Source organism: Coregonus lavaretus (assembly GCF_964263955.1).
Source record: "Coregonus lavaretus genome assembly, chromosome: 10".
NCBI lineage: Eukaryota > Metazoa > Chordata > Actinopteri > Salmoniformes > Salmonidae > Coregonus > Coregonus lavaretus.
Genome location: NC_139997.1, coordinates 573,506 through 598,405, shown reverse-complemented (window position 1 = coordinate 598,405; position 24,900 = coordinate 573,506). Strand labels below are relative to the sequence as shown.

The following is a 24,900-nucleotide window of genomic DNA, read 5'->3' as shown; positions in this document are numbered from 1 at the left end:
GACAGACAGACAGGCAGGCAGACAGACAGACAGGCAGACAGACAGACAGGCAGGCAGTCAAGCAGACAGTCAGGCAGGCAGACAGACAGGCAGACAGACAGGTAGACAGGCAGACAGACAGACACAATAACATTCTAATGTGGATTTGCATTTTCAGATGTGAAAATCACATTTGCTTTTTGAATTGTTCTGTCCCATGTTACACAACCTAGTTTTTTAGCAGTCGTTCAATCTTCTCGTTGTAACAATTAGGATAATGGGACAATTCTGAGTACAACGCAATTTCTCATCCCTGTATTGAGGTACGTTTTCTGAGCCATACCTCAAATCAAATCAAATCAAATTGTATTTGCCACATGCACCGATTACAACAGGTGTAGACCTTACAGTGAAATGCTTACTTACAAGCCCTTAACCAACAATGCAGATTTTAAGAAAAATATGTGTTAAGTAAAGAAATAGATCAGTAAAAAATATTAATACAAAATAATTAAAGAGCAGCAGTAAAATAAAATAACAGTAGGGAGGCTATATACAGGGGGGTACCGGTGCAGAGTCAATGTGTGGGGGCACTGGTTAGTCGAGGTAATTGAGGCAATATGTACATGTGGGTAGAGTTAATTTAACTATACATAAATAATAAACAGAGAGTAGCAGCAGCGTTAGAAGAGGTGGTGTCAAATAGTCCGAGTAGCCATGATTAGCTGTTCAGGAGTCTTATGGCTTGGGGGGGTAGAAGACGTCGTGTCTTCTGGGCCACATCCTGACTGATGGCAGCCCATTCTTGCATAATCAATGCTTGGAGTTTGTCAGAATTTGTGGGGTTTTGTTTGTCCACCCGCCTCTTGAGGAAAAGTTCTCAATGGGATTAAGGTCTGGGGAGTTTCCTGGCCATGGACCCAAAATGTTGATGTTTTGTTGCCCGAGCCACTTAGTTATCACTTTTGCCTTATGGCAAGGTGCTCCATCATGCTGGAAAAGGCATTGGTTGTCACCAAACTGTTCTTGGATGGTTGGGAGAAGTTGCTCTCGGAGGATGTGTTGGTACCATTCTTTATTCATGGCTGTGTTCTTAGGCAAAATTGTGAGTGAGCCCACTCCCTTGGCTGAGAAGCAACCCCACACATGAATGGTCTCAGGATGCTTTACTGTTGGCATGACACAGGACTGATGGTAGCGCTCACCTTGTCTTCTCAGGACAAGGTGTTTTCCGGATGCCCCAAACAATCGCAAAGGGGATTCATCAGAGGAAATGACTTTACCCCAGTCCTCAGCAATCCAATCCCTGTACCTTTTGCAGAATATCAGTCTGTCCCTGATGTTTTTCCTGGAGATAAGTGGCTTCTTTGCTGCCCTTCTTGACACCAGGCCATCCTCCAAAAGTCTTCGCCTCACTGTGTGTGCAGATGCACTCACACCTGCCTGCTGCCATTTCTGAGCAAGCTCTGCACTGGTGGTTCCCCGATCCCGCAGCTGAATCATCTTTAGGAGACGGTCCTGGCGCTTGCTGGACTTTCTTGGGCGCCCTGACGCCTTCTTCACAACAATTGAACCTCTCTCCTTGACGTTCTTGATGATCCGATAAATGGTTGATTTAGGTGCAATCTTACTAGCAGCAATATCCTTGCCTGTGAAGCCCTTTTTGTGCAAAGCAATGATGACGGCACGTGTTTCCTTGCAGGTAACCATGGTTAACAGAGGAAGAACAATGATTTCAAGCACCACCCTCCTTTTAAAGCTTCCAGTCTGTTATTCTAACTCAATCAGCATGACAGAGTGATCTCCAGCCGTGTCCTCATCAACACTCTCACCTGTGTTAACGAGAGAATCACTGACATGATGTCAGCTGGTCCTTTTGTGGCAGGGCTGAAATGCAGTGGAAATGTTTTTGGGGGATTAAGTTCATTTTCATGGCAAAGAGGGACTTTGCAATTCATTGCAATTCATCTGATCACTCTTCATGACATTCTGGAGTATATGCAAATTGCCATCATAAAAACTGAGGCAGCAGACTTTGTGAAAATTAGTATTTGTGTCATTATCAAAACGTTTGACCTCGACTGTACACACAATACCCCATAATGACAAAGTAAAAACAGTTTTTTTTATTAAACGTAAAAAACTGAAATATGACATTTACATAAGTATTCAGACCTTTTACTCAGTACTTTGTTGATGCACCTTAAGCAGCGATTACAGCCTCGTGTCTTCTTGGGTATGACGCTACAAGCTTGGCACACCTGTATTTGGGGAGTTTCTCCCATTCTTCTCTGCAGATCCTCTCAAGCTCTGTCATGTTGGATGGGGAGCATCGCTGTACAGCTATTTTCAGGTCTCTCCAGAGATGTTCGATCGGATTCAAGTCCGGGCTCTGGCTGGGCCACTCAAGGACATTCAGAGACTTGTCCCGAAGCCACTCCTGCATTATCTTGGCTGTTTGCTTAGGGTCGTTGTCCTGTTGGAAGGTGAACCTTCACCCCAGTCTGAGGTCATGAGCGCTCTGGAGTAGGTTTTTATCAAGGATCTCTCTGTACTTTGCTCAATTCATCTTTCCCTCGATCCTGACTAGTCTCCCAGTCCCTGCCGCTGAAAAACATCCCCACCGCATGATGCTACCACCACCATGCTTCACCGTAGGGATGGTGCCAGGTTTCCTCCAGACGTGGCTCTTGGTATTCAGGCTAAATATTTCAATCTTGATTTCATCAGACTAGAGAATCTTGTTTCTCATGGTAAGAGTACTTTAGGTGGCTTTTGGCAAACTCCATGCGGGCTGTCATGTGCCTTTTACTGAGGAGTGGCTTCTGTCTGGCCACTCTACCATAAAGGCCTGATTGGTGGAGTGCTGCAGAGATGGTTGTCCTTCTGGAAGGTTCTCCCATCTCCACAAGGAACTCTGGAGCTCTGTCAGAGTTACCATCGGGTTCTTGGTCACCTCCCTGGAAGAGTCTTGGTGGTTCCAAACTTCTTCCATTTAAGAATGATGGAGGCCACTGTGCTCTTGGGGACCTTCAATGCTGCTGACATTTTTTGGTACCCTTCCCCAGATCTGTGCCTCGACACAATCCTGTCTCAGAGCTCTACGGACAATTCCTTCGACCTCATGGCTTGGTTTCTGCTCTGACATGTACTGTCAACTGTGGGACCTTATCTAGACAGGTGTGTGCCTTTCCAAATCATGTCCAACCAATTGAATTTACCACAGGTGGACTCCAATCAAGTTGTAGAAACATCTCAAGGATGATCAATGGAAACAGGATGCATCAATTTTGACTCTTATAGCAAAGGGTCTGTTTTTTATGGGGTATTGTGTTTAGATTGATGAGAACATTTATTTAATCCATTTTAGATTAAGGCTGTAACCTAACAAAATGTGGAAAGGGTCTGAATACTTTCCGAATGCACTGTAAACAGGAAGCCTGTCTGACCCCAGTGCAGCTGTAAGCAGGTATAAGGTCGGAATCTATTCTGGCTACTAGACTGGTGGCCTAGTCAGTATGCAGTACTGCTGTGACTGAGATAGGAGCGTGACATCATAGCCTATTTAATCTCAGAGCCTACACCAAGGCAGGCCATAGAAACACTATCTATTGATCTCAGAGCCTACACCAAGGCATGACATAGAAACACTATCTATTGATCTCAGAGCCTACACCAAGGCAGGACATAGAAACACTATCTATTGATCTCAGAGCCTACACCAAGGCAGGCCATAGAAACACTATCTATTGATCTCAGAGCCTACACCAAGGCAGGACATAGAAACACTATCTATTGATCTCAGAGCCTACACCAAGGCATGACATAGAAACACTATCTATTGATCTCAGAGCCTACACCAAGGCAGGACATAGAAACACTATCTATTGATCTCAGAGCCTACACCAAGGCAGGACATAGAAACACTATCTATTGATCTCAGAGCCTACACCAAGGCAGGACATAGAAACACTATCTATTGATCTCAGAGCCTACACCAAGGCAGGCCATAGAAACACTATCTATTGATCTCAGAGCCTACACCAAGGCAGGACATAGAAACACTATCTATTGATCTCAGAGCCTACACCAAGGCAGGACATAGAAACACTATCTATTGATCTCAGAGCCTACACCAAGGCAGGACATAGAAACACTATCTATTGATCTCAGAGCCTACACCAAGGCAGGACATAGAAACACTATCTATTGATCTCAGAGCCTACACCAAGGCAGGACATAGAAACACTATCTATTGATCTCAGAGCCTACACCAAGGCAGGACATAGAAACACTATCTATTGATCTCAGAGCCTACACCAAGGCAGGACATAGAAACACTATCTATTGATCTCAGAGCCTACACCAAGGCAGGACATAGAAACACTATCTATTGATCTCAGAGCCTACACCAAGGCATGACATAGAAACACTATCTATTGATCTCAGAGCCTACACCAAGGCAGGACATAGAAACACTATCTATTGATCTCAGAGCCTACACCAAGGCAGGACATAGAAACACTATCTATTGATCTCAGAGCCTACACCAAGGCAGGACATAGAAACACTATCTATTGATCTCAGAGCCTACACCAAGGCATGACATAGAAACACTATCTATTGATGAACTAAATATTGAACAATCATTGTTATTTTGCACTATATGGGCTGTAGCATTTACTTTAAATGGTTTGAATAGACAATCATTGAAAAACACTACTATCATTTATGCACAATGCGGACAGTGTCCGCTATAGGCGGCATGCGTGTTTTGTTAGAAAAATATTAAATAATTCTGCCCTCTCAGAAATATGATCTGATTGACCACTTTCTTTTAGAAATGGACATGGCCCAGTTCCAACATTTCCAAATCATACAACAAATGAGGGCATTTTTGTTACCATAGAAGGTGAATGGAGGGCGTTTTCCAGGCGGGGTTCACGGCCGCACAAATATAAAATGGCTCTGATTTTATCAATGAAAACATGCTTATATGTTGCATGCGACAGTTTGATAAATCCCAATAATTTGGGGCGCATGCAAATCTTACAATCTCCACGTACGGCAAAATTTAGCAAGACCTATTTCAGTAAATTCACAGTTAGGCCCCAGATCTGAACCAAATTGAACACTTCTGGGAGATTCAGGAGCGGCGCCAGAGACAGCGTTTTCCACCACCATCAACAAAGCACCAAATTATAGAATTTATTGTGGAAGAATGGTGTCACATTCCTCCAATAGAGTTCCAGACACCTGTAGAATCCATGCCAAGAACATTGATGCTGTTCTGGGCATAGACACATTTCTATGTAGCCCTGTTTTCACAGCTATAGCTTTAGCCTAGATCATTCTAAACTTGACATACCGGCAACACTTTTCTACATCACACAGATGATTATATATGGATGGAGCCCCACATCAGAGACAGTGGATTATGGGGACATTACACAGTTCCACCAGATCACAGACACGTATTGGCGACGACATTATGGAGGCATGAAAGGATGCTATTAGCTGGGTGATGAAAGGTTTCAATTGGCTGGGGGATGAAAGGTTTCAATTGGCTGGGGGATGAAAGGTTTCAATTGGCTGGGGGATGGGGGTTGGAGCAGAAATATGTCCATTGTTGTCCCGGCCTTCAGCCCAGAGACATTAGAAACACCTCACATCTGTGTGTGTTCAGAAGCGTGAGTATGTGTGTGTGTGTGGGTGTGTGTGTGACTGTGTTTGTGTGACTGTGTGTGTTTGTGTGTGTATTGGGGTGTCAGTGTAAGTATGTGACTGTGTGTGTGTGACTGTGTGTGTGTGACTGTGTGTGTGTGACTGTGTGTGTGTGTGTGTGTGTGTGTGTGTGTGTGTGTATTGGGGTGTCAGTGTAAGTATGTGTGTGTGTGTGTGACTGTGTGTGTGTGTGTGTGAGAAAAAGTGTGTGTGTGTGACTGTGTGTGTGTGTGTGACTGTGTGTGTGTGACTGTGTGTGTATTGGGGTGTCAGTGTAAGTATGTGTGACTGTGTGTGTGTTTGTGACTGTGTGTGTGTGTGTGAGAAAAAGTGTGTGTGTGTGACTGTGTGTGTGTGACTGTGTGTGTGTGTGTGTGTGACTGTGTGTGTGTTTGTGACTGTGTGTGTGTGTGTGACTGTGTGTGTGTTTGTGACTATGTGTGTGTGTGTGACTGTGTGTGTGTGACCGTGTGTGTGTCTGTGACTGTGTTGTGTGTGTGTGACTGTGTGCATGTGACTGTGTGTGTGACTGTGTGTGTGTGTGTGTGTGACTGTGTGTTTGACTGTGTGTGTGTGTGTGTATAGTGGGGTGTCAGTGTAAGTGTGACTCTGTGTGTGTGTGTATTGGGGTGTCAGTGTAAGTGTGTGTGTGTGACTGGGTGTGTGTTTAACAGTGTGTGTCTGAGTGTGTGTGTGTGTGTGTTGTGTGTATGTGTGTGTGTATTGGGTGTCAGTGTAAGTATGTGTGTGTGACTGTGTCTGTGACTGTGTGTGTGACTGTGTGTGGGTGTGTGACTGTGCGTGTGACTGTGTGTGTGTGACTGTGTGTGTTTGTGTGAATGTGTGTGTGTATTGGGGTGTCAGTGTAAGTATGTGTGTGTGACTGTGTCTGTGACTGTGTGTGTGTGTGTGACTGTGTGTGTGTGACTGTGTGTGTATGTGACTCTGTGTGTGACTGTGTGTGTATGTGACTGTGTGTATGAATGTGTGTGTGTTGTGTGTGTGTATTGGGGTGTCAGTGTAAGTATGTGTGTGTGTGACTGTGTGTGTGTTTAGCTGTGTGTGTGTGACTGTGTGTGTGTTGTGTGTATGTGTGTGTGTTTATTGGGGTGTCAGTGTAAGTATGTGTGTGTGACTGTGTGTGTGTGTGACTGTGTCTGTGTGTGTGTCTGTGACTGTGTGTGTGTGTTTGTGTGTATGTGTGTGTGTGTATTGGGGTGTCAGTGTAAGTATGTGTGTGTGACTGTGTCTGTGACTGTGTATGTGACTCTGTGTATGTGATTGTGTATATGTGACTGTGTGTGTGTGACTGTGTGTATGTGACTGTGTATATGTGACTGCCTGTGTGTGACTGTGTGTGTGTGACTGTGTGTGTGTGTGTGACTGTGTGTATGTGACTGTGTGTGTATGTGACTGTGTGTGTGTGTGACTGTGTGTATGTGACTGTATGTGTGTGTGTGTGTGATTGTGTGTGTGTTACTGTGTGTAAGTGTGTGACTGTGTGTGTATGTGACTGTGTGTGTGTATGTGACTGTGTGTATGTGACTGTGTGTGTGACTGTGTGTGTATGTGACTGTGTTTATGTGAATGTGTGTGTATGTGACTGTGTATGTGACTGTGTGTATGTGACTTTGTGTGACTGTGTGTCACACAGTCACACAGTCACATGTGAATGTGACACACACATGTGAATGTGTGTGTATGTGACTGTGTATGTGACTGTGTGTATGTGACTTTGTGTGACTGTGTGTGTGTGACTGTGTGTGTATGTGACTGTGTGTATGTGACTGTGTGTATGACACTGTGTGTGTGTGACTGTGTGTGTATGTGTGACTGTGTGTGTGTGTGTGACTGTGTCTGTGACTGTGTGTATGTGACTGTGTGTATGTGTGACTGTGTGTGTGTGTGTGACTGTGTCTGTGACTGTGTGTGTGTGTATTGGGGTGTCAGTGTAAGTATGTGTGTGTGACTGTGTGTGTGACTGTGTGTGTGTGTGTGACTGGGTGTGTGTTTAACTGTGTGTGTGTGTGTGTATGTGTGTGTGTATAGTGAGGTGTCAGTGTAATGTGTGACTGTGTATGTGTGTGACTGTGTGTGTGTGTGTGTATTGGGATGTCAGTGTAAGTGTGTGTGTGTGACTGGGTGTGTGTTTAACAGTGTGTGTCTGAGTGTGTGTGTGTCTGTGTGTGTGTTGTGTGTATGTGTGTGTGTATTGGGTGTCAGTGTAAGTATGTGTGTGTGACTGTGTCTGTGACTGTGTGTGTGACTGTGTGTGTGTGACTGTGTGTGTGTGTGTGTGTGACTGTGTGTGTATGTGACTCTGTGTGTGACTGTGTGTGTGTGACTGTGTGTGTGTGACTGTGTGTGTTTGTGTGAATGTGTGTGTGTATTGGGGTGTCAGTGTACGTATGTGTGTGTGACTGTGTCTGTGACTGTGTGTGTGACTGTGTGTGTATGTGACTCTGTGTGTGACTGTGTGTGTATGTGACTGTGTGTATGAATGTGTGTGTGTTGTGTGTGTGTATTGGGGTGTCAGTGTAAGTGTGTGTTTAGCTGTGTGTGTGTGACTGTGTGTGTGTGTGTGTTGTGTGTATGTGTGTGTGTGTATTGGGGTGTCAGTGTAAGTATGTGTGTGTGACTGTGTGTGTGTGTGACTGTGTCTGTGACTCTGTGTGTGACTGTGTGTGTGTGTTTGTGTGTATGTGTGTGTGTATTAGGGTGTCAGTGTAAGTATGTGTGTGTGACTGTGTCTGTGACTGTGTCTGTGACTGTGTGTATGTGATTGTGTATATGTGACTGTGTGTGTGTGACTGTGTGTATGTGACTGTGTATATGTGACTGCCTGTGTGTGACTGTGTGTGTGTGACTGTGTGTGTGTCTGTGTGACTGTGTGTATGTGACTGTGTGTGTATGTGACTGTGTGTGTTTGTGTGTGTGTTACTGTGTGTAAGTGTGTGACTGTGTGTGTATGTGACTGTGTATATGTGACTGTGTGTGTGTGTGTGACTGTGTGTGTATGTGACTGTGTGTGTGTGACTGTGAGTGTATGTGACTGTGTTTATGTGAATGTGTGTGTATGTGACTGTGTATGTGACTGTGTGTATGTGCCTTTGTGTGACTGTGTGTGTGTGTGTGTGACTGTGTGTGTGTGTGTGACTGTGTGTATGTGACTGTGTGTGTGTGACTGTGTGTGTGTGACTGTGTGTGTATGTGACTCTGTGTGTGACTGTGTGTGTATGTGACTGTGTGTATGAATGTGTGTGTGTTGTGTGTGTGTATTGGGGTGTCAGTGTAAGTATGTGTGTGTGTGACTGTGTGTGTGTTTAGCTGTGTGTGTGTGACTGTGTGTGTGTTGTGTGTATGTGTGTGTGTTTATTGGGGTGTCAGTGTAAGTATGTGTGTGTGACTGTGTGTGTGACTGTGTCTGTGACTCTGTGTGTGTGTCTGTGTGACTGTGTGTGTGTGTGTGTGTGTGTTTGTGTGTGTGTGTGTGTGTGTATTGGGGTGTCAGTGTAAGTATGTGTCTGTGACTGTGTATGTGACTCTGTGTATGTGATTGTGTATATGTGACTGTGTGACTGTGTGTATATGACTGTGTATATGTGACTGTGTGTGTGACTGTGTGTGTGTGTGTGACTGTGTGTATGTGACTGTGTGTATGTGACTGTGTGTGTATGTGACTGTGTGTGTATGTGACTGTGTGTGTGTGTGTGTGTGTGTGATTGTGTGTGTGTTACTGTGTGTAAGTGTGTGACTGTGTGTGTATGTGACTGTGTGTGTGTATGTGACTGTGTGTATGTGACTGTGTGTGTGACTGTGTGTGTATGTGACTGTGTGTGTGTATGTGACTGTGTGTATGTGACTGTGTATGTGACTTTGTGTGACTGTGTGTGTGTGTGTGACTGTGTGTGTATGTGACTGTGTGTATGTGACTGTGTGTATGACACTGTGTGTGTGTGACTGTGTGTGTATGTGACTGTGTGTATGTGTGACTGTGTGTGTGTGTGACTGTGTCTGTGACTGTGTGTGTATGTGACTGTGTGTATGTGTGACTGTGTGTGTGACTGTCTGTGACTGTGTGTGTGTGTGTATTGGGGTGTCAGTGTAAGTATGTGTGTGTGACTGTGTGTGTGACTGTGTGTGTGTGTGTGACTGGGTGTGTGTTTAACTGTGTGTGTGTGTGTGTATGTGTGTGTGTATAGTGAGGTGTCAGTGTAAGTGTGACTGTGTGTGTGTGTGTGACTGTGTGTGTGTGTGTGTGTATTGGGATGTCAGTGTAAGTGTGTGTGTGTGACTGGGTGTGTGTTTAACAGTGTGTGTCTGAGTGTGTGTGTGTCTGTGTGTGTGTTGTGTGTATGTGTGTGTGTATTGGGTGTCAGTGTAAGTATGTGTGTGTGACTGTGTCTGTGACTGTGTGTGTGACTGTGTGTGTGTGACTGTGTGTGTGTGTGTGACTGTGTGTGTATGTGACTCTGTGTGTGACTGTGTGTGTGTGACTGTGTGTGTGTGACTGTGTGTGTTTGTGTGAATGTGTGTGTGTATTGGGGTGTCAGTGTAAGTATGTGTGTGTGACTGTGTCTGTGACTGTGTGTGTGACTGTGTGTGTATGTGACTCTGTGTGTGACTGTGTGTGTATGTGACTGTGTGTATGAATGTGTGTGTGTTGTGTGTGTGTATTGGGGTGTCAGTGTAAGTGTGTGTTTAGCTGTGTGTGTGTGACTGTGTGTGTGTGTGTGTTGTGTGTATGTGTGTGTGTGTATTGGGGTGTCAGTGTAAGTATGTGTGTGTGACTGTGTGTGTGTGTGACTGTGTCTGTGACTCTGTGTGTGACTGTGTGTGTGTGTTTGTGTGTATGTGTGTGTGTATTAGGGTGTCAGTGTAAGTATGTGTGTGTGACTGTGTCTGTGACTGTGTCTGTGACTGTGTATGTGACTGTGTGTATGTGATTGTGTATATGTGACTGTGTGTGTGTGACTGTGTGTATGTGACTGTGTATATGTGACTGCCTGTGTGTGACTGTGTGTGTGTGACTGTGTGTGTGTCTGTGTGACTGTGTGTATGTGACTGTGTGTGTATGTGACTGTGTGTGTTTGTGTGTGTGTTACTGTGTGTAAGTGTGTGACTGTGTGTGTATGTGACTGTGTATATGTGACTGTGTGTGTGTGTGTGTGACTGTGTGTGTATGTGACTGTGTGTGTGTGACTGTGAGTGTATGTGACTGTGTTTATGTGAATGTGTGTGTATGTGACTGTGTATGTGACTGTGTGTATGTGACTTTGTGTGACTGTGTGTGTGTGTGTGTGACTGTGTGTGTGTGTGTGACTGTGTGTGTATATGACTGTGTGTATGTGACTGTGTGTGTGTGACTGTGTGTGTGAATGTGTGTGTGTTGTGTGTGTGTATTGGGGTGTCAGTGTAAGTATGTGTGTGTGTGTGACTGTGTGTGTGTTTAGCTGTGTGTGTGTGACTGTGTGTGTGTTGTGTGTATGTGTGTGTGTTTATTGGGGTGTCAGTGTAAGTATGTGTGTGTGACTGTGTGTGTGTGTGACTGTGTCTGTGACTCTGTGTGTGTGTCTGTGTGACTGTGTGTGTGTGTGTGTGTTTGTGTGTGTGTGTGTGTGTGTATTGGGGTGTCAGTGTAAGTATGTGTCTGTGACTGTGTATGTGACTCTGTGTATGTGATTGTGTATATGTGACTGTGTGTGTGTGTGACTGTGTGTATATGACTGTGTATATGTGACTGTGTGTGTGACTGTGTGTGTGTGTGTGACTGTGTGTATGTGACTGTGTGTATGTGACTGTGTGTGTATGTGACTGTGTGTGTATGTGACTGTGTGTGTGTGTGACTGTGTGTATGTGACTGTGTGTGTGTGTGTGTGTGTGATTGTGTGTGTGTTACTGTGTGTAAGTGTGTGACTGTGTGTGTATGTGACTGTGTGTGTGTATGTGACTGTGTGTATGTGACTGTGTGTGTGACTGTGTGTGTATGTGACTGTGTTAATGTGAATGTGTGTGTATGTGACTGTGTATGTGACTGTGTGTATGTGACTTTGTGTGACTGTGTGTGTGTGTGTGTGACTGTGTGTGTATGTGACTGTGTGTATGTGACTGTGTGTATGACACTGTGTGTGTGTGACTGTGTGTGTATGTGACTGTGTGTATGTGTGACTGTGTGTGTGTGTGACTGTGTCTGTGACTGTGTGTGTATGTGACTGTGTGTATGTGTGACTGTGTGTGTGACTGTCTGTGACTGTGTGTGTGTGTATTGGGGTGTCAGTGTAAGTATGTGTGTGTGACTGTGTGTGTGACTGTGTGTGTGTGTGTGTGACTGGGTGTGTGTTTAACTGTGTGTGTGTGTGTGTGTGTGTGTATGTGTGTGTGTATAGTGAGGTGTCAGTGTAAGTGTGACTGTGTGTGTGTGTGACTGTGTGTGTGTGTGTGTATTGGGGTGTCAGTGTAAGTGTGTGTGTGTGACTGGGTGTGTGTTTAACACTGTGTGTCTGAGTGTGTGTGTGTGTGTTGTGTGTATGTGTGTGTGTATTGGGTGTCAGTGTAAGTATGTGTGTGTGACTGTGTCTGTGACTGTGTGTGTGACTGTGTGTGTGTGACTGTGTGACTGTGTGTGTATGTGACTGTGTGTGACTGTGTGTGTGTTACTGTGTGTGTGTGACTGTGTGTGTTTGTGTGAATGTGTGTGTGTATTGGGGTGTCAGTGTAAGTATGTGTGTGTGACTGTGTGTGTGTGACTGTGTGTGTATGTGACTGTGTGTATGAATGTGTGTGTGTTGTGTGTGTGTATTGGGGTGTCAGTGTAAGTATGTGTGTGTGTAACTGTGTGTGTGTTTAGCTGTGTGACTGTGTGTGTGTGTGTGACTGTGTGTGTGTGTGTGTGACTGTGTGTGTGTGACTGTGTGTGTGTGTGTGTGTTGTGTGTATGTGTGTGTGTGTATTGGGGTGTCAGTGTAAGTATGTGTGTGTGACTGTGTGTGTGTGACTGTGTCTGTGACTCTGTGTGTGACTGTGTGTGTGTGTGTTTGTGTGTATGTGTGTGTGTATTGGGGTGTCAGTGTAAGTATGTGTGTGTGACTGTGTCTGTGACTGTGTCTGTGACTGTGTATGTGACTGTGTGTATGTGATTGTGTATATGTGACTGTGTGTATGTGACTGTGTATATGTGACTGCCTGTGTGTGACTGTGTGTGTGTGACTGTGTGTGTGTGACTGTGTATGTGACTGTGTGTGTATGTGACTGTGTGTGTGTGTGTGTGTGTGTGTGTGTGTGTGTGTGATTGTGTGTGTGTTACTGTGTGTAAGTGTGTGACTGTGTGTGTATTTGACTGTGTGTATGTGACTGTGTGTGTGACTGTGAGTGTATGTGACTGTGTTTATGTGAATGTGTGTGTATGTGACTGTGTATGTGACTGTGTGTATGTGACTTTGTGTGACTGTGTGTGTGTGTGTGTGACTGTGTGTGTATATGACTGTGTGTATGTGACTGTGTGTATGACACTGTGTGTGTGTGACTGTGTGTGTATGTGTCTGTGTGTGTATGTGACTGTGTGTATGTGACTGTGTGTGTATGTGACTGTGTGTATGTGACTGTGTGTGTGTGACTGTGTGTATGTGACTGTGTGTATGTGACTGTGTGTATGTGTGACTGTGTCTGTGACTGTGTCTGTATGTGTGACTGTGTGTGTTACTATGTGTGTGTTTGTGTGACTGTGTGTTTATGTGACTGTGTGTGTGTGTGTGTGTGTGTGTGACTGTGTGTGTGTGTGTGTGTGTGTGACTGTGTGTGTGTGTGTGTGACTGTGTGTGTGTGTGTGTGACTGTGTGTGTGTGTGACTGTGTGTATGTGATTGTGTGTATGTGACTGTTTGTATGTGACTGTGTGTGTGACTGTGTGTATGTGACTGTAGGTATGTGACTGTGTGTATGTGTGATTGTGTGTGTGTGACTGTGTGCATGTGTGACTGTGTGTGTGACTGTGTGTATGTGACTGTGTATGTATGTGACTGTGTGTATGTGACTGTGTGTATGTGACTGTGTATGACTGTTTGTGTGTGAATGTTTGTGTGTAATTGTGTGTATGTGACTGTGTGTGTATGTGACTGTGTATGTGACTGTGTGTGTATGTGACTGTGTGTGTGTGACTGTGTGTGTGTGACTGTGTGTGTGTGACTGTGTGTGTGTGACTGTGTGTGTGACTGTGTGTGTGTGACTGTTTGTGTGACTGTGTGTATGTGAATGTTTGTGTGTGTGGCTGTGTGTGTGTATGTGACAGTGTGTATGTGACTGTGTGTATGTGACTGTGTGTGTGTGTGACTGTGTGTATTTGACTGTGTGTATGTGACTGTGTGTGTGTGTGATTGTGTGTGTGTTACTGTGTGTAAATGTGTGACTGTGTGTGTGTGTGACTGTGTGTGTGTGACTTTGTGTGTATGTGACTGTGTTTATGTGAATGTGTGTGTATGTGACTGTGTATGTGATTTTGTGTGACTGTGTGTGTATGTGACTGTGTGTATGACTGTGTGTGTGTGTGACTGTGTGTATGTGACTGTGTGTATGTGACTTTGTGTGTGTGTGTGTGTGACTGTGTGTGACTTTGTGTGTGACTTTGTGTGTATGTGACTGTGTTTATGTGAATGTGTGTGTATGTGACTGTGTATGTGACTTTGTGTGACTGTGTGTGTGTGTGTGACTGTGTGTGTGTGTGACTGTGTATGTATGTGACTGTGTGTGTGTGACTGTGTGTATGTGACTGTGTGTGTGTGAATGTGTGTATGTGACTGTGTGTATATGACTTTGTGTGTATGTGACTGTGTGTATGTGACTGTGTGTGTATGTGACTGTGTGTATGTGACTGTGTGTGTGACTGTGTGTATGTGACTGTGTGTATATGTGACTGTCTGTGACTGTGTGTGTGTGTGTGTGTTTGTGTGTGTGTGTGTGTGTGTGTGTGTGTGTGTGTGTTTGTGTGACTGTGTGTGTGTGACTGTGTGTGACTGTGTGTGTGTGTGTGTGTGACTGTGTGTGTGTGTGTGACTGTGTGTGTGTGTGTGTGTGACTGTGTGTGTGACTGTTTGTATGTGACTGTGTGTATGTGACTGTGTGTATGTGACTGTGTGTGTGTGTGTGTGACTGTGTGTGTGTGTGTGTGACTGTGTGTGTGTGTGTGTGTGTGACTGTGTTTTTGGCTCTGTATGTATGTGACTGTGTGTGTGTGTGTGTGTGAACCTGTGTGTGTGTATGTGACTGTGTGTATTTGACTTTGTGTATGTGACTGTGTGTATGTGACTGTGTGTGTGTGACTGTGTGTGTATGTGACTGTGTGTATGTGACTGTGTGTGTGTATGTGACTGTGTGTGTATGTGACTGTGTGTGTGTGTATGTGACTGTGTGTGTGTGTATGTGACTGTGTGTGTGTGTATGTGACTGTGTGTGTGTATGTGACTGTGTGTGTGTATGTGACTGTGTGTGTATGTGACTGTGTAATTCATCTCCCTTCTTCCTTATTCCTGGTTTAGAGGGAAATATCATTACAGCCAGTCAGTCAGACCCTGGTCTCTCAGATGGGGCTGGCTACTAGCTGGAATGGGATGTAAATGATATGTGAATGGAAGCTGATTACTGAGGAGTAAATTATTAATGTTGTATTGGACATGTCTTTATGCTTTTACTTTGTCAGTTGAAATGGAGTTAAACTGTGACTGGAATATGATCAGCTTGTAAACAGCTTCAATAGCTGGTTCATGGAAGAACTCAACCCTACATTCTCTATCAGCCTCATCACTATTATTCCATGGGCCCTGGTCAGAACTAGGAACCTATAGACAATTGGTTGCCATATAGAGTGTCATTTGGGACCTAGCTAATGCAAAGACATCATGTTCCATTACAGTTCCTGCACCCTACGATGTACATATCTGTCTCTGTCTTCTGTCTTCTGTCTTCTGTCTCTGTCTTCTGTCTCTGTCTTCTGTCTCTGTCTTCTGTCTCTGTCTTCTGTCTCTGTCTTCTGTCTCTGTGTTCTGTCCTCTGTCCTCTGTCTCTGTCTTCTGTCTCTGTCTATGTGTTCTGTCTCTGTCTTCTGTCTCTGTCTTCTGTCTTCTGTCTCTGTCTTCTGTCTATGTCTTCTGTCTCTGTGTTCTGTCTCTGTGTTCTGTCTTCTGTCTCTGTCTTCTGTCTTCTGTCTCTGTCTTCTGTCTCTGTCTTCTGTGTTCTGTCTCTGTCTTCTGTCTTCTGTCTTCTGTCTCTGTCTTCTGTCTCTGTCTTCTGTCTCTGTCTTCTATCTCTGTCTTCTGTCTTCTGTCCTCTGTCTCTGTCTATGTCTTCTGTCTCTGTCTTCTGTCTCTGTCTTCTGTCTCTGTCTTCTGTCTTCTGTCCTCTGTCCTCTGTCTCTGTCTTCTGTCTATGTGTTCTGTCTCTGTCTTCTGTCTTCTGTCTCTGTCTTCTGTCTATGTCTTCTGTCTCTGTCTTCTGTCTCTGTCTTATGTCTCTGTCTTCTGTCTTCTATCTCTGTCTTCTGTCTTCTGTCTTCTGTCTCTGTCTTCTGTCTCTGTCTTCTGTCTGTCTTCTATCTCTGTCTTCTATCTCTGTCTTCTGTCTTCTGTCTCTGTCTTCTGTCTCTGTCTTCTGTCTTCTGTCTCTGTCTTCTGTCTCTGTCTTCTGTCTCTGTGTTCTGTCTCTGTGTTCTGTCTTCTGTCTTCTGTCCTCTGTCCTCTGTCTCTGTCCTCTGTCTCTGTCTTCTGTCTCTGTCTTATGTCTCTGTCTTCTGTCTCTGTCTTCTGTCTTCTATCTCTGTCTTCTGTCTATGTCTTCTGTCTCTGTCTTATGTCTCTGTCTTCTGTCTCTGTGTTCTGTCTTCTGTCTTCTGTCTCTGTGTTCTGTCTCTGTCTTATGTCTCTGTCTTCTGTCTATGTGTTCTGTCTCTGTCTTCTATCTCTGTCTTCTGTCTCTGTCTTCTATCTCTGTCTTATGTCTCTGTCTTCTGTCTCTGTGTTCTGTCTTCTGTCTTCTGTCTCTGTCTTCTGTCTCTGTCTTATGTCTCTGTCTTCTGTCTCTGTCTTCTGTCTTCTGTCTCTGTCTTCTGTCTATGTCTTCTGTCTCTGTGTTCTGTCTTCTGTCTATGTCTTCTGTCTCTGTCTTCTGTCTCTGTCTTCTGTCTTCTGTCTCTGTCTTCTGTCTCTGTCTTCTGTCTGTCTTCTATCTCTGTCTTCTATCTCTGTCTTCTGTCTTCTGTCTCTGTCTTCTGTCTCTGTCTTCTGTCTTCTGTCTCTGTCTTCTGTCTCTGTCTTCTGTCTCTGTGTTCTGTCTCTGTGTTCTGTCTTCTGTCTTCTGTCCTCTGTCCTCTGTCTCTGTCTTCTGTCTATGTGTTCTGTCTCTGTCTTCTGTCTTCTGTCTCTGTCTTCTGTCTATGTCTTCTGTCTCTGTGTTCTGTCTTCTGTCTATGTCTTCTGTCTCTGTCTTCTGTCTCTGTCTTCTGTCTCTGTCTTCTGTCTTCTGTCTCTGTCTTCTGTCTCTGTCTTCTGTCTGTCTTCTGTCTCTGTCTTCTGTCTTCTGTCTATGTCTTCTGTCTCTGTCTTCTGTCTCTGTCTTCTGTCTCTGTCTTCTGTCTCTGTCTCTGTTTCTGTCTTCTGTCTCTGTGTTCTGTCTCTGTGTTCTGTCTCTGTGTTCTGTGTTCTATTTCTGTCTTCTATCGCTGTCTTCTGTCGCTGTCTTCTGTCTTCTGTCTTCTGTCTCTGTCTTCTGTCTTCTGTCTCTGTCTTCTGTCTTCTGTCTTCTGTCTCTGTCATCTGTCTTCTGTCTTCTGTGTCTGTCTTCTGTCTATGTGTTCTATCTATGTCTTCTGTCTCTGTCTCTGTGTTCTATCTCTGTGTTCTGTGTTCTATCTCTGTGTTCTGTGTTCTATCTCTGTCTTCTGTCTCTGTCTTCTGTCTTCTGTCTTCTGTCTCTGTCTTCTGCCTCTGTCTTCTGTCTTCTGTCTTCTGTCTATGTGTTCTATCTCTGTCTTCTGTCTATGTCTTCTGTCTCTGTCTTCTGTCTCTGTTTCTGTGTTCTATCTCTGTCTTCTGTCTTCTGTCTCTGTCCTCTGTCTTCTGTCTCTGTCTTCTGTCTAAGTGTTCTATCTCTGTCTTCTGTCTTTGTCTTCTGTCTCTGTTTCTGTCTTTTGTCTCTGTGTTCTATCTCTGTCTTCTGTCTCTGTCTTCTGTCTCTGTCTTCTGTCTCTGTCTTCTGTCTTTGTCTTCTGTCTCTGTCTTCGTCTTCTGTCTTCTGTCTCTGTCTTCTGTCTAAGTGTTCTATCTCTGTGTTCTGTCTCTGTGTTCTATCTCTGTGTTATGTCTCTGTCTTCTGTCTTCTGTCTCTGTCTTCTGTCTTCTGTCTTCTGTCTTCTGTCTCTGTCTTCTGTCTCTGTGTTCTATCTCTGTGTTCTGTCTCTGTGTTCTATCTCTGTGTTATATCTCTGTCTCTGTCTTCTGTCTTCTGTCTCTGTCTTCTGTCTTCTGTCTTCTGTCTCTGTCTGTCTTCTGTCTCTGTCTTCTGTCTCTGTGTTCTGTCTCTGTGTTCTGTCTCTGTCTATGTGTTCTATCTCTGTCTTCTGTCTCTGTCTTCTGTCTCTGTCTTCTGTCTCTGTGTTCTGTCTCTGTCTTCTGTCTCTGTGTTCTGTCTCTGTGTTCTGTCTCTGTCTATGTGTTCTATCTCTGTCTTCTGTCTCTGTCTTCTGTCTCTGTCTTCTGTCTCTGTGTTCTGTCTCTGTGTTCTATCTCTAGCTGGAGGAGATAGGTGAGGCAGATGATAACTACTTAGCAGTAGCTTATTACAACATAACCCAGTCAGCTGTAACTGAACATGAGCAACGTTCGACATCTTTACATCTCTCTATTTCCCTTCTCTACAGTGGGAGGAGATAGGTGAAGTGGATGAGAACTATGCTCCGATCCACACGTACCAGGTGTGTAAAGTGATGGAACACAATCAGAACAACTGGCTCCAGACCAACCTCATCCTCAACGAGGGGGCTCAGAGGGTGTTTGTGGAGCTGCAGTTCACTTTGAGGGACTGTAACAGCCTTCCGGGCGGTGTGGGGACCTGCAAGGAGACCTTCAACATGTACTACTACGAGTCAAACGAGGAGGAGGGGAGCAACGTCAGGGAGAGCCAGTACTCTAAAGTAGACACCATCGCTGCTGACGAGAGCTTTACGGAGTTAGACCTGGGAGACAGAGTGATGAAGCTGAATACAGAGGTTAGGGATCTGGGGCCGTTGATGAAGAAGGGGTTCTACCTGGCGTTTCAGGACCTAGGGGCCTGTATAGCCCTGGTCTCTGTCAGAGTGTTCTATAAGAAGTGTCCCTTCGTAGTGAGGAACCTAGCTCAGTTCCAGGACACCATCACAGGGTCGGACTCCTCCCAGCTGCTGGAGGTGGCAGGAAGCTGCGTCAACAACTCGGTGGCGGAGGACCTACCCAGGATGCACTGCAGCGCAGAGGGGGAGTGGCTAGTGCCCATCGGGAAGTGTATGTGCCAGGCCGGGTTTGGGGAAGTGAATGACAGTTGTCAAGGTATGTACTGAATCTAATTGTTATTACACACAAGCAGGGATGAACCTTAACATCTTAGGCCCTGGCCAGCAAGTACAACATTCACATCCAGAATATGTTGCATGCGAAGTTTGAAAAGACACGATTTCATGGGTTAGTGTGGCACATTTTCTCCTAGCCCAGTCTGAATAGTACTAGCCTCAAGCTAGTGGGCTAGCTTTATTTCCACCCCTGCATACAGGTATGTGTCTGCCTCTGTACTGTGGGATGAGATGGGTAGGCTAATGGGATGTGTTCATATCATAATAAGGACATGCATAGACAAACACAGTATTACACTTCAAATGTTTTTCTCCTAATGAACAATACCATCATTAAACTTATGTTTTAGCTGTTATGGTGACCTTTGATGTTCACAAGGAACCTGTTAGCTAGCTAAAGGCTATCAACCATGATTAGTGCTCAGAAGAAGTGGTCGGGATGAAGTGAGTGACTGCCAACTGCTGCCTCTCTCTGTGTGTGTGTGTGTTGAGTGACTGTCTGAGTGTGTGTGTGTTGAGTGACTGTCTGAGTGTGTGTGTGTGTGTTGAGTGACTGTCTGAGTGTGTGTGTGTTGAGTGACTGTCTGAGTGTATGTGTGTGTGTGTGTGTGTGTGTTGAGTGACTGTCTCAGTGTGTGTGTGTGTGTTGAGTGACTGTCTCAGTGTGTGTGTGTGTGTTGAGTGACTGTCTGAGTGTGTGTGTGTGTTGAGTGACTGTGAGTGTGTGTGTTGAGTGACTGTGTGAGTGACTGTGTGAGTGACTGTGATGAATAACAGGGCTTAGAGGAGACACTAGGCATCAAATCACATCTTATTTATCACATGCTTCATAAACAACAGGTGTAGAAAAGACCCCTGGGAGCCATAAATCTTTCTGATTGAGAGGGGGTCAAATACTTATTTCCCTCATTAAAATGCAAATCAATTTATAACATTTTTGACATGCGTTTTTCTGGATTTTTTTGTTGTTATTCTGTCTCTCACTGTTCAAATAAACCTACCATTAAAATTATAGACTGATCATGTCTTTGTCAGTGGGCAAACGTACAAAATCAGCAGGGGATCAAATACTTTTTTCCCTCACTGTATGTACATGTAGGTAGGGATAAAGTGACTAGGCAACAGGATAGATAATAGACAGTTGCAGCAACGTATGTGATGAGTCAAAAGAGTTATTGCAAAAAGGGTAAATGCAGATATTCCAGGTAGCTATTGGTTAACTATTTAACTAACTATTTAGGAGTCTTATGGCTTGTGGGTAGAAGCTGTTCAGGGTCCTGTTGGTTCCAGACTAGGTGCAACGGTACCACTTGGTGACATCAGCATGACCCAGACAGACTACAGTCCTCTGGCACTATGATGCTGACTTCTCTGATGACCCAGACAGACTACAGTCCTCTGGCACTATAATGCTGACTTCTCTGATGACCCAGACAGACTGCAGTCCTCTGGCACTATGATGCTGACTTCTCTGATGACCCAGACAGACTACAGTCCTCTGGCACTATGATGCTGACTTCTCTGATGACCCAGACAGACTGCAGTCCTCTGGCACTATAATGCTGACTTCTCTGATGACCCAGACAGACTGCAGTCCTCTGGCACTATGATGCTGACTTCTCTGATGACCCAGACAGACTACAGTCCTCTGGCACTATGATGCTGACTTCTCTGATGACCCAGACAGACTACAGTCCTCTGGCACTATAATGCTGACTTCTCTGATGACCCAGACAGACTGCAGTCCTCTGGCACTATGATGCTGACTTCTCTGATGACCCAGACAGACTACAGTCCTCTGGCACTATGATGCTGACTTCTCTGATGACCCAGACAGACTGCAGTCCTCTGGCACTATAATGCTGACTTCTCTGATGACCCAGACAGACTACAGTCCTCTGGCACTATGATGCTGACTTCTCTGATGACCCAGACAGACTGCAGTCCTCTGGCACTATGATGCTGACTTCTCTGATGACCCAGACAGACTACAGTCCTCTGGCACTATAATGCTGACTTCTCTGATGACCCAGACAGACTGCAGTCCTCTGGCACTATGATGCTGACTTCTCTGATGACCCAGACAGACTGCAGTCCTCTGGCACTATGATGCTGACTTCTCTGATGACCCAGACAGACTGCAGTCCTCTGGCACTATAATGCTGACTTCTCTGATGACCCAGACAGACTACAGTCCTCTGGCACTATGATGCTGACTTCTCTGATGACCCAGACAGACTACAGTCCTCTGGCACTATGATGCTGACTTCTCTGATGACCCAGACAGACTACAGTCCTCTGGCACTATGATGCTGACTTCTCTGATGACCCAGACAGACTACAGTCCTTTGGCACTATGATGCTGACTTCTCTGATGACCCAGACAGACTGCAGTCCTCTGGCACTATGATGCTGACTTCTCTGATGACCCAGACAGACTACAGTCCTCTGGCACTATGATGCTGACTTCTCTGATGACCCAGACAGACTACAGTCCTCTGGCACTATGATGCTGACTTCTCTGATGACCCAGACAGACTACAGTCCTCTGGCACTATGATGCTGACTTCTCTGATGACCCAGACAGACTACAGTCCTCTGGCACTATGATGCTGACTTCTCTGATGACCCAGACAGACTACAGTCCTCTGGCACTATGATGCTGACTTCTCTGATGACCCAGACAGACTACAGTCCTCTGGCACTATGATGCTGACTTCTCTGATGACCCAGACAGACTGCAGTCCTCTGGCACTATGATGCTGACTTCTCTGATGACCCAGACAGACTACAGTCCTCTGGCACTATGATGCTGACTTCTCTGATGACCCAGACAGACTACAGTCCTCTGGCACTATGATGCTGACTTCTCTGATGACCCAGACAGACTACAGTCCTTTGGCACTATGATGCTGACTTCTCTGATGACCCAGACAGACTGCAGTCCTCTGGCACTATGATGCTGACTTCTCTGATGACCCAGACAGACTACAGTCCTCTGGCACTATGATGCTGACTTCTCTGATGACCCAGACAGACTACAGTCCTCTGGCACTATGATGCTGACTTCTCTGATGACCCAGACAGACTACAGTCCTCTGGCACTATGATGCTGACTTCTCTGATGACCCAGACAGACTACAGTCCTCTGGCACTATGATGCTGACTTCTCTGATGACCCAGACAGACTACAGTCCTCTGGCACTATGATGCTGACTTCTCTGATGACCCAGACAGACTACAGTCCTCTGGCACTATGATGCTGACTTCTCTGATGACCCAGACAGACTGCAGTCCTCTGGCACTATGATGCTGACTTCTCTGATGACCCAGACAGACTACAGTCCTCTGGCACTATGATGCTGACTTCTCCTCAACGTCTTTACTAAGAACTTAATAATTTAATGTTGGAACATCAAAACTCCATTATAGATACGCTGATTCTGGGAATATTATCCCAATGGTCGTTCAGTACATTTTCAAATGAAGCATCAAAATGGTGATGCCCCCATCTTCATTTCTAAAGTTCTGCATGCTTTTTTCTGCATTGTTGTCTCTCTGCCTGCTCCTATGTTGTACTGGGAGACTCCCCAGACAGCAGGCCTTACGGAGGTCTCCCCAGAGAACAGGCCTTACGGAGGACTCCCCAGAGAACAGGCCTTACGTAGGACTCCCCAGACAGCAGGCCTTACGGAGGACTCCCCAGAGAACAGGCCTTACGGAGGACTCCCCAGAGAACAGGCCTTACGGAGGACTCCCCACGGAGCTGCTAGCTGGTCTTACCATGCTGTTTGTTGCTCTGTTCTGTTCTCAGGCTACATACCAAATGGTCAAAAGTAGTGCACTATATAGGGAATAGGGTGCCATTTGTGATGCAGCGCTGTTCTCAGATGCTTCAATTCTGTTAGTTCCGTGTGGCTCAGTTGTTGGACAATGGCGCTTGCTATGCCAGGGTTGTGGGTTCGATTCCCACGGGGGACCAGTATGAAAATGTATGCACTCACTACTGTAAGTCGCTCTGGATAAGAGTGTCTGATAAATGTAAAATGTTGTCTGGTGTCTTTTTTTTTCTTTTTTTTTTTTTTTTTTTTCTCACCTTTATTTAACCAGGTAAGCCAGTTGAGAACAGGTTCTCATTTACAACTGCGACCTGGCCAAGATAAAGCAAAGCAGTGCAATAAAAACAACACAGAGTTACATATGGGGTAAAAAAAACATAAAGTCAAAAATACAACAGAAAATATATATACAGTGTGTGCAAATGTAGCAAGTTATGGAGGTAAGGCAATAAATAGGCTATAGTGCAGAATAATTACAATAGTATTAACACTGGAATGCTAGATGTGCAAGAGATTATGTGCAAATAGAGATACTGGGGTGCAAAAGAGCAAAATAAATAACAATATAGGGATGAGGTAGTTGGGTGGGCTAATTTCAGATGGGCTGTGTACAGGTGCAATGATCGGTAAGGTGCTCTGACAACTGATGCTTAAAGTTATTGAGGGAGATAAGAGTCTCCAGCTTCAGAGATTTTTGCAATTCGTTCCAGTCATTGGCAGCAGAGAACTGGAAGGAATGGCGGCCAAAGGAGGTGTTGGCTTTGGGAATGACCAGTGAGATATACCTGCTGGAGCGCAGACTACGGGTGGGTGCTGCTATGGTGACCAATGAGCTAAGATAAGGCGGGGATTTGCCTAGCAGTGATTTATAGATGGCCTGGAGCCAGTGGGTTTGGCGACGAACATGTAGTGAGGACCAGCCAACAAGAGCGTACAGGTCACAGTGGTGGGTAGTGTATGGGGCTTTGGAGACAAAACGGATGGCACTGTGATAGACTACATCCAATTTGCTGAGTAGAGTGTTGGAGGCTATTTTGTAAATGACATCGCCGAAGTCAAGGATCGGTAGGATAGTCAGTTTTACGAGGGCATGTTTGGCATTATGAGTGAAGGAGGCTTTGTTGCGAAATAGGAAGCCGATTCTAGATTTAACTTTGGATTGGAGATTCTTTATGTGAGTCTGGAAGTTGAGTTTACAGTCTAACCAGACACCTAGGTATTTGTAGTTGTCCACATACTCTAGGTCAGACCCGTCGAGAGTGGTGATTCTAGTCGGGTGGGCGGGTGCCAGCAGCGTTCGATTGAAAAGCATGCATTTAGTTTTACTAGTGTTTAAGAGCAGTTGAAGGCTACTGAAGGATTGTTGTATGGCATTGAAGCTCGTTTGGAGGTTTGTTAACACAGTGTCCAATGAAGGGCCAGATGTATACAAAATGGTGTCGTCTGCGTAGAGGTGGATCTGAGAGTCTGCTCTGTTGTGCCTGATGTGGTGCTGTGTTTCCGATGTTGTCTCCCTCTCTCTGTCAGAGCCAACAGCTTTACTCCCGTTCCCATGGTTACCACAAAAGACCTGTCCCTGTCTCCTCTCTTTGAGAAAATGTTACATTTGAAAATGTCTCTGTTTGTCCTCAGTTAGTGAGCTTGTTAAGTGGTAGGGGCAGGTGTTAGGTGTTAGACTAGGCTGTACCCTGACCTTTTCGGTCAAGCACATTCATAGTAGGCCTTTCATAGTATTTAATAGGGTAATATTATATATTCATATTATTATATTATTATC

The 24,900-nt window shown here is 45.1% G+C and overlaps 1 protein-coding gene across 4 annotated transcripts in view; it reads left to right on the top strand.

Annotated features, from left to right (window-relative positions):
- LOC311135706 (ephrin type-A receptor 5-like) overlaps positions 1–24,900 on the top strand; it is a 152,386-nt gene that overhangs the window by 17,924 nt on the left and 109,562 nt on the right. For all 4 annotated transcript variants that reach the window (XM_084169728.1, XM_084169727.1, XM_084169726.1 and 1 more), the window contains exon 3: positions 18,601–19,264. In XM_084169728.1, coding sequence (XP_084025854.1) covers positions 18,601–19,264 — 664 coding nt within the window. The remainder of the gene's footprint in view (positions 1–18,600; positions 19,265–24,900) is intronic.